This window comes from Diceros bicornis, chromosome 7 (genome assembly GCF_020826845.1).
Source record: "Diceros bicornis minor isolate mBicDic1 chromosome 7, mDicBic1.mat.cur, whole genome shotgun sequence".
NCBI classification, from domain to species: Eukaryota; Metazoa; Chordata; class Mammalia; order Perissodactyla; family Rhinocerotidae; genus Diceros; species Diceros bicornis.
Window position 1 is genome coordinate 65595485 of NC_080746.1, and position 10622 is coordinate 65606106.

A 10622-nucleotide genomic window follows, 5' to 3' on the forward strand; every position below is an offset into this window, starting at 1 on the left:
AATGCCTAGACAACAAGAGAAGGGGAAAGAGAAAACGATAGACATTACTTTGGGGCTGAAAGTGCTGAGAACAGATAAGTTATTCCCTGTGGAATTTCAGAAATAATTGTGGGAGAGGAAGTGGTTCTTTGAATAGGGAGAATGTTTCACTAATTTTAGTAACTCGACTTACAGCCAGATAAATAGATATTGTGCCCATATGTTATTGATATTTTGCTCACATCGCACCCCCTTTCACTATTCCAGTTACATCTATTGAAAGCACACTATGTATAAAATTTTAAGTCCCATATTTTTCAATTAACGCTATATAAAAATTATTTTCACTGTCAGTTAAATCTCTTCCAAAACATCATTTAAATGATTGCATAGTATAGTATTCCATAACATAGAAGTATAATTTACCTAATCCTCTAATGTTGGCTACTTATATTATTTCCATTTTTTAAACCACTTTATTGAGGAATGATTGACATACAAAAAGTTTTTCATACTTATCGTACACAACTTGATAAGTTTGGGCATAAGCATACACTGTGAAACCATCCCTAAAATCTATGCCATATACATATCCATCACTTCCAAAAGATTCCTCTCTTCCTCTTATTTGCTATTATTTTTTGTGTGTATATGATGACTGCTTAATTTAAGATCTACTCTCTTAGCAAAATTTTAAGTATACAATGCAGTAGTGTTAACTATAGGCATTAGGTCATACAGTGCATCTCTAGGACTTATTTATCTTGCATGAATAAAACTTAGTACCCTGTAATACCTCCCTATTTCCTCCTTGCCCCAGCCCCCAGGAACCACCACACCATTCTCTGCTTCCATGAGTTTGACTATTTTAGATTCCTAATATAAGTGATACCATGTATTATTTGCTCTTCTGTGTCTGGCTTATTTCACTTAGTGTAATGTCCTCTAGGTTCATCCATGTTGTCACAATTGGCAGGATTTCCTTCTTGTTTAAGGCTGAATACATTCCATTGCATGTATATTCAACATTTGCTTTATCCGTTAGTCTGTTGATAGATATTTAGGTTGATTCCATGTCCTGGCTATTGTGAATAATGCTACAATAAATATGGGAGTGCAGATCTGGATTTCAATTCCTTTGGGTACATACCCAGAAATGGGATTTCTAGATCTTATGGAAGTCCTATTTTTAATTTCTTGAGGAAACTCCCTACTGTTTTCCATAGTGACTGTACCAATTTACATTCCCACCAACAGTGCACAAAGGTTCCATTTTCTCCACATCCTTGTCACCACTTGCTATCTTTTTTTTATATGTAATATCTGTCCTAATATATGTGAGATGATATCTCAACGGTGGTTTTGGTTTGCATTTCCATGATTAGTGATGTTGAGCACCTTTTCATATACTTGGTTATTTGTACGTCTTCCATAGAAAAAGGTTTATTCAGTTCCTTTGCCCATTTTTTAATTGGCTCATTTGCTTTTTTGCCATTGAGTTGTATGAGTTCCTAATATATTCCAGATATTAAGTCTTTATCAGTAATAGGGCTTGCAAATATTTCTCCCATTCCATAGATTGTCTTTTCATTTTGCTGATTGTTTTTTTTCCTGTGCAGAAGCTTTTCAGTTTGATGTAGTCCCACCTATTTTCGATTTTGTTGCTCGTGTTTTTTGTGTCATTTCCAAAAGATCATTGCCAAGACTACTGTCCAGAAGCTTTCTCCCTATGTTTTAGTCTAGGAATTTTATGGTTTCATATGTTTAATTCTTTAATCCACTTTGAGTTGACTTTTATATGTAGTGTGAAATACGGGTCCAATTTCACTCTTTTGCATGTGGATACCCAGTTTTCTCAACATCATTTTTTTTTTTTTTGAGAAAGATTGGCCCTGTGCTAATATCTGTTGCCAGTCTTCCTCTTTTTCTTTTTCTCCCCAAAGCCCCAGGACACAGTTGTGTATCATAGTTGTAGAGTTATAGCTCTTCTATGTGGGACGCTGCCTCAGCACGGCTTGAAGAGTGGTGAGCAGGTCCGCGCCCAGTATCCAAACCGGTGAACCCTGGGCTGCCGAGGCAGAATGCATGAACTTAACCGCTATGCCACCGGGCTGGACCCACCAACACCATCTATTGAAGAGACTGTTCTTTCCCTTTTGTGAACTCTTGGTACCCTTGTGGAAGATCAGTTGACCGTGTATGTGTGGGTTTATTTCTGGGCTCTCCATGATGTTCCATTGTTCTACATGTCTGTTTTTAACCATTATTTTATTATATGATGTGACAAATATATTTTCTTGAGAATACTCTCTGCAACTTAGAGTATTTATTTAGAATGGGCTCCTAGAATTGGATTTAGAAATTGGGGGAACGTTTGGAGGTATTAGATGATATTAGGCCTACGAGATTCAGGAACTCCTAATACTACTCTACCCAATACTACTCTAATCCTGGACATTCCTCCCTTAGAGCTCTACAAAAGAAGCAAGGAATAATGAAAAATAAGGCACCACTTTTCTTAGTTGGGCTACTTCTTAATATCACTCAAGTTCAGAGCTCAAATAAGCTTGGCTTAAGGTACTACTTTAAATCCCTTCAAGGACCTCAAATTCCCTTACAGCTTAAATCCATATTGTATCATCATATAACCTTCTGGCTGGCAATATGATACAGAATAACAAAGTGATGATGAATACACCTAGGCACCATTCAAAAACAAGAGAATAGAGCAAGTTCTTAAGGGGGACCTTGTCCAACTTATCAGTCCAGTCTCAGGAAGAAGAGAGGAAATAGAAACATGCATGACCTTTTAAAGCACAGTAACACTACCCAGTAGTAAACATGGGCCAATCAATATCCCAGAATGTTACAATCAGATTTTCACTCCTCCTGGGGAAGAAAGAACTATTAAAAAGGGTATTTCTCCCTCCCCCATACCACTGAGAACTGGGTCAAAGCATATCAATATTTAAGTCTTTTAAAGTATTTGGCAAAATACATTTGGCAAAATATTTTCCAGAAAGACTGTACTAATTTTCCTACCCACTTGCATTGTACAAAAATATCTTTTTCTCTCCTCCCTCATTATACAGCTAATGAATTCTATCACTTACTAATTGTGTGATTTTGGGAAAGTAACTTAACTATGCCTCAGTTTCTTCATCTGCAAAATAAGATTAATAGTGTCTACCTCATAATGTTACTGGGACAATGTAATCATATAAAATCCTTAAAGTAATGCCTGTCATGTGTTAACTGCTCAACAAAATACTAGTTATTATTTATTGTTGTGGTTGTTGCTGTTAAAATCGTACCTACTTTCCCAGCTGAAAAATGTCTCTCTCATTGTCGTAACTGTACTTACTGAGTTATAATACTACTGAGTATTTTTCTTGCATTTAGTGGCTATTGCATTTCTTCTTTGTAAATAGTCTGTTCATGTCCTTGGCCTATTATTTCTTGGACTCAACAATTTCTATAGTGTTTTATATGGAATCTTAATGTAATAAAGTATTCTAACTTTTGTCTGGCATCTTCCTTAAATACATTTCTCTGTTTGTAGTTTATCTTTTGATTTTCTTTATGATATTATCTCACAGCAGTCTTTCAATTTATGTTGTAAACTCTATATATGTTTTCCTTCATGGTTACTTACAAGGTTTTTGTGTTTTTCAAATCCAGTCCTATCCAGATTTCACAAAAATTTTAACTTTTTTCTTTTTTCATTGTTCTAGTTTTAATATTTTCCTCTTTAATTCAAATAGAATGGTCCTTAGTGTAAGAAACGTTAAGGCTTTACTTTTAAACTGAAGTAAACTCTGCTGTTTTTTAAGAGGTCAAATTAAGTTTGATGCCTGAAAACTATTTTACAGTTTTCAAAGATATGTTGTAATGAAATACGTAGTTTTATTTTAACAGTATGTGTATAGCCATTTAGCAAAATCCACATGAACTCTAATATCCTTACATCAGAACTAGTCAAGAAGGCTTTAATGGTGTCACACTCTATATAAAAAAAGTAGCCCTCGGGAGAGGGTATTTGGAAAAAAATGAAGTGGATTTAAATTACAACCAAATAATAAAAATAAAAATATTCTACTTAGTATCAATAAGAACAAGCTGTGTAGCCAAAACTAGAAATAGCCAATTAGGTGTCAGTTGTAAATGAGCCTCTTCTACAGGAACTAACATCATAAACCCAAAGTTTGCTCTTTTTGTCTGTGCCAAACAGGTAAACAGACGTAAATCTCAATGGGAGAAGGAAACCAAACCTCTGTGGCTGAGTTTATCTTCCTTGGCCTTTTCCAGGACTTGCAGACCCAGATCCTGCTATTTGTGCTTTTCCTCGTCATTTATCTCTTGACTGTGCTTGGAAACTTGCTCATCATCATTCTCATCTTCCTGGATTCTCGACTTCACACGCCCATGTACTTTTTCCTTATAAACCTCTCTTTCACAGATCTCTGTTTCTCTACTACCATTGTCCCTCAACTGTTGGTCCACTTCCTGGCAAAGAGGAAAACTATTTCCTTTTTTGGGTGTATGACACAGATTATTGTCTTCCTTCTGGTTGGGAGCACAGAATGTGCACTGCTGGCAGTGATGTCCTATGACCGGTATGTGGCTGTCTGCAAGCCCCTGCACTACTCCACCATCATGACCCAACAGGTGTGTCTCCAGTTGGCCATAGGATCCTGGGTCACTGGGGCATTAGCGTCTCTGGTGGATACCACCTTTACTTTCCAACTTCCCTATCGAGAACAGAACATTATCAATCACTTCTTTTGTGAACCTCCTGCCCTCCTGAAGCTGGCTTCTGCAGACACCTACAGCACAGAAATGGCCATCTTTGCAATGGGTGTGGTCATCCTCTTAGCTCCTGTCTCCCTGATCCTTGTCTCCTACTGGAATATCATCTCCACTGTGACCCAGATGCAGTCTGGGGAGGGGAAGCTTAAGGCTTTCTCCACCTGTGGCTCCCATCTCATTGTTGTTGTCCTCTTCTACGGATCAGGAATATTCACTTACATGCGGCCAAACTCCAAGACTACAAAAGAGAGGGATAAGATGATATCTGTGTTCTATACGGTGGTGACTCCAATGTTGAATCCCATAATTTATAGCCTGAGAAACAAGGATGTCAAAGGAGCTCTTAGGAAACTAGCTGGAAGAAAGCCCTTTTCTCACAGACAGTGATCTCTGGGTCTGAATTTTAGAGCTATAGTAACATTCTTAAAAGAGGAGCAGAATTTCAGTAGGCAGTTATGAATTAGGTCATTTCAGGAAGAAATAGGAAAGTTAAAGATATGTTCTAGAAACTGAATATTCCACTCTAATCTATAACATAGAGAAGAAATAAAAAGATGAAAAGTTAGGTTATATCCTGATTATGAAAAGTGTCAAGTGCTATTTTGAAGAAGGTTGAGGTTAAATTAGGTAACATGGACATGTTTTATTTATTTATTGTTTTGTGTGTGTGAGGAAGATCAGCCCTGAGCTAACATCGTGCTAATCTTCCTCTTTTTCCTGAGGAAAACTGGCTCTGAGCTAACATCTATTGCCAATCCTCCTCCTTTTGTTTTGTCCCCAAAGCCCAAGTAGATAGTTGTTATGTCGTAGTTGCACATCCTTCTAGTTGCTGTATGTGGGACGCGGCCTCAGCATGGCCAGAGAAGTGGTGCATCGGTGCATACCTGGGATCCGAAGCCGGGCAGCCAGTAGCAGAGCGTGCGCGCTTAACCGCTAAGCCACGGGCCCGGCCCTGGACATGTTTTAAGTATGATCACAATTACATCTAGGAGGTTTGAACTGGATTGTCCTGAAATAAAGTCTACTATGAGCTGCATGCATGATTCTAACATCAAAGATATTTCAAGTTTGGATGTCCCAGTCATACAAACCTAGGAATACGTTCTGATTAAAACAATCAACATATCTGGAAGAGTATTTAATACTGGGATCATTTGTGGCCCAGAGCGTTTCAGCTTGTAAAAAGGTACCAGAGGCAATAATACTTCCTAGTTCATTATATTCTCTCCTGAAAGCTCCAGAAAAAGTTTCTTATATCATCACTCCAGATTTCATATAAGCATAGACTATCAGAGTAAAAAAGGAATTCAACAATCATCTAATCCAACCACGTGTCTGAGGCTTAAACCATCCCATAATATTTCTATTGAGTAATTGTCCAGCATTTGCCTAAACAAGAATGAAATAGCTTCCTACTCTCTGGTACTGTTCTCTTTCATACGTAGATAGGTTTTACTGTTAGAAAAATGTTCCTCAGAGTAAGTCAAAATCAATTTTTCTGTATCTTGAAGCCACTTTCCCTAGTTTTACTCCTAGAACAGTTTTCATTATCTTTCTATGCCATAACTCACTGAAGTCAGTTTCTATATTTGCCCAAATACAATTCTCACAGTGAACTACCCACTTGTTCCCTTAAAATTCCTTTATCTAACATGCTTTGGTACCCTGTATTCATCCTGGTCATCCTCCTTTGAATGAACATGATTTACCCAATGAATCTCTCTTCAGAAAGCAAAAGAGAAATTAGAATTTTAGAAACTGGAGTTTACCAATCCAAGGCTGACCCCTCCATGGGCTTAGGTGCCTGTAAGCCACACCTCACTGCAATTCAACTTCTCTAGAACAGTCGATGCCAGAGTCTACTTCAGGTTCTCATAAATCCTTAGTCCAAATAAACTGGCTGACAGCGATTTCCTTCTTTTACCCAAACTTTCAATTAATCACATGTTTAAAGGGGATTCCATGGTAACCATTCTACAGTTACCATGAACGTGGGTCCAGGAAGAACACACCTCAGATTGACTCTGCAGTAGAAGACATCCCCAGTGAAGAGATGTCTACTAGCTACATTTCTTATTTCTTTCATCCATGCATCCATGTGTTCATTTTAAAACAACTTACTGAACTCCTATTTCATTTTATCTTATCCAACTCTAGGTGTAACCAATACACCCAGAGCAATGACTGACGCATAATGTGTTTAATACACATTTTTCCACTTGTCATTATCCATTTAAAATTACTGGAGCTGCATTACAATAGACAAACTCTAATCTGGGGTGTGAGGATCAGAGAAAAACCGTCATTCAAACAACATGTGCTAGTTGTGCTGATATAGACAAGGACAGAAAATTAATAGTTGAAGTTGGTGACCTGGCTGACAGTGATGATCAGCACAAGAACTCTTTCAGTAAAGGGTGTAAAAATAAGAGAATGGAGACAGAAAGTGTAGGCACTGATTTGGAGAAGTTTCACCACGAGGAATAAGGAAGAAATAAGGTGTGGCTGGGAAAGTGGGATTGTGAGCTTTTTATATTTTTATTTTATTTTAGATTTCTAGGTCACTACTCTCCCCTTTTCCTTAAAGACTTTAATCCCTGGCTCCCTGCCACTCTCCTCAACACACTGCTCCTGTTATAGATTTTGGTTATTTTAATTTTCATATAGAATGAAATATTCAAATATTCTACATTCTCACACTTTCTTCCTCCTCATTCCTCCAATGATCTCTGCCATTCACTCCCGTGGTAATATCTTAAATATTGCCATTACAGGTAATGGCATCCCCACTGTCCAAATTCTGAACCACAGAATCCAGAGCAAAATCAAATGGTTGCTGTTTTAAGACACCAGGTTTTGAGACATTTTGTTATACAGTAATGGATAACTGAACCCCTGCGAGAACCATGCAACCATTCGCTCCATCAAAATAGATGCCAGCAGGGCTTTTTCACATTACCAGTAAAAAGCTGCCTGCTTGAAACTATTACCTCTCATGCTATGGAGGGAGAGGGGAAATAAAGGGCCACAAAGCTTCTAAAGAAAAAATATTTAGTACACACACCCAAAAATCATAAAGATGATGTATTGACCAGGGTTCCTAAGCTCAAGTAATAGAAACTGAGTACGTATGATATAAGTTAAAAGGGAAAAGACAGAAATAATGGTAATTCTGGTCCTGCAGCCAGAATCACAGGCCACAATCATAGCAGTGTGATGAGGACATCACTGCCATTCAGCACTAGATGGTGCAATTCACACTGCCCTCACCATCAGCACTGGCCCTGCTGCTGGAGCTGCTGAGTCTGGAAATTGGGATGTTGCTGCTTCCTCTGCTACTGACAGAAAAAGAGAAAAAGAAATTGTCTGCAAACACCACCTCAGTCAGATGATCAAGGTTAACATCACCAGTGACAAGTCATGTTGATAGTATGTACCTTTGACATGATGTGAGGAAAATGGCACTCTATCTCTGTGAACTTCCTCCCCGACACCTAGGATCCCAGTCTAATCATGAGAAAAATGTCAAATTCCAATAAACAGGCATCCCACAAAATACTTGACTAGTACTCCTTAAAACTGTCAAGGTCAAAAAACAAGGAAAGTCTAAGAAAGTGTCATAGCGAAGAGAGCCGATGGAGACATGACAACTAAATGTAATATGCTATCCTGGATGGGATCCTGGATCAGAAAAAGGACAGAAGGTAAAAAACAAAAAAACTAGGAAATCTGAATAAGTATGGACTTTAGTTAATAATAAGGTATCAATGATATTTTCTTAGTTGTAACAAATGTGCCATAATAACGGACGATGTCAATAAAAGGGAAAACTGTGTGTGGCTATATGGGAACTTGCTGTCCTATCTTCTCAGTTTTTCAGTAAATCTAAAGTTGCTTTTAAAAAGTCTATATTTTTAAAGGAAAAGAAAAGAAACTGTTGGCTATCTTTGCTTTTTTATATCACCAGCTCTTAATTCAAAGCCTAGACTGATTGTATCTAATTGACTGAGTCCAAGTTACATGCTGTGCCCTAGCTGCAATGGAGACAAAGAAAGTGAATTTCCAGTGTATTTAGCTTCCACGGAGGGAGATAGACTCGAACTTCCCCCAAGATTCACAGAGGACTATGAAGATGGAAAGGGTACTCAGATGATCAGAAGCCAAAATTTGACAAATGTTCATTACACATGGCCCATGAAACCAAATCACACACTAATGTGCTGATTACTTACCAGTTCCAGACTGACCAGTGCAACTCACAGTCTACACGACACAGTATTCTGATAATGTATAGAACACAGAAGGTTGAGTAAAGAGATACACTAGCTTAGCATAGGGAATGCTTCTGTCGGGTGTTAAGACAGTCCTCGTCTGATTGTGTTTACTAATATATTCCCAATGCCTAGTACAGTATCTGGCACATATTAGATTCTCAATAAAAATTTGATGAATGAATATATAAGTGATCCAGGAAAAGTGTTGGCCTAAGTCAGGTCGAGTTTTCTCTGCATTTTTTCTTAAATAAATACAGACAGGCTCTAATTCAGAAGAGCTGGATTTCATGATGATAGAAGGGAATGGAGTTTGTAGCAAACAATTCTATGCATCTTAAGGATCTAGTCCCAGATGGCTTCAGAGTCCTTTACTTTACACTGAAAGTCATATACTGAAAGAAACTTGTGAAGTTGTGCCATAAGAATAGCTGGACCTTCAGTGAGATGACTGCAACCTGAAAATCACCCTTGTTTAATTAGACAGCAATGTCCAGGCTTCAGTGGACCCTTGAAGACACATGGTCAGAAGCTTCACACCTATGAGAGGTATGAGAGGAAGGCTGGTCATTCTCCCTCCTATTCTGTGCCTTCTCCATTTCCCTGCACTCTTATTTGGCTGTAGATCATGTTTGAGCCTGTTTATTGACAATATTTTCAAGTTAAATTTTTATTTTTGCCTAGCTAGTTAAATATGACTTTTATACAGGTCAACCCCATCACAAACAGTTCACAGCACACACCATACTCCCAATGTTGAAAAATACCATTCCACAATTCTATCTTATTAACGGTTCTTTAAATCTTGAAGCATTGAGTGAGAAGCAGTGGGACAAGTATCAAATGATCTGAGCTTGAAGTTTACCTTTGCCATCCTTTAGTTTCAGTAAATTTGGGGATGAAAATCTCTACTTTATAGTGTTGTGGTGATGATTAAGTGAGATGATATTTATAATTTGCTGATGATAGTACTGAGTACAGAGGAAGTTAGCAAAAAAATCCTAGTTCCCAGGTAAAAAAATCATCCTTGTTTTACCTGATCAACTCATGGCCTAGATGTGAAGCTCCCTACCGGTTTAGGTTCTTCCTCTGGGACTCAATCCTAGACCCTCTCCTTCGACTCTTCTCTGTCTCTCTCTCTCTCTCTCTGCAATCTCCTCTCCACTCATAACATCAATTACCATCCAAGCAGAACTGACACACATTACCCGTCTAGCCCCAGACACCTCTAAGCTCCAGATGCCTGTATCTAACTATTTGACAAAGCTTCCTGGATGTCACCAAGTATCTCATACTCAACAAGCGAAAACTGAACTCATGATCTTTCGCAAGATCTTTACCTCGATGCAAAACTGAATCAGTGAGTCACTGAGTGAAAAACATGTTAAAACATGTGACACACAAGATGGTATCTTGTCGAAATTATGTGACTGTTTTTTGGTTCCAAACAAATGGCGGGGGGGGGGTGGGGAGGAGGTGGAGGTGGGGGACGAGAAGAAGGTAAGAAAGGTTTTGGCCAGTTTTACCCAATGGGATGCGGGAAGCGACCAAGTTTGAAGCGCC

The 10622-nt window shown here is 38.3% G+C and overlaps 1 protein-coding gene across 1 annotated transcript; it reads left to right on the forward strand.

Moving 5' to 3' along the window:
• Nucleotides 1-4215: 4215 nt before the first annotated feature.
• LOC131408813 (olfactory receptor 2D3) lies at nucleotides 4216-5175 on the forward strand. Its single transcript, XM_058545862.1, has one exon. The coding sequence runs from the start codon at nucleotides 4231-4233 to the stop codon at nucleotides 5173-5175; it is 945 nt and encodes a 314-aa protein (XP_058401845.1). The 5' UTR covers nucleotides 4216-4230.
• Nucleotides 5176-10622: the final 5447 nt, after the last annotated feature.

Bases quoted from the DNA above. Each gene is read 5' to 3' on its own strand.
- LOC131408813 (XM_058545862.1), top strand. From the start codon at position 4,231: ATGGGAGAAGGAAACCAAACCTCTGTGGCTGAGTTTATCTTCCTTGGC.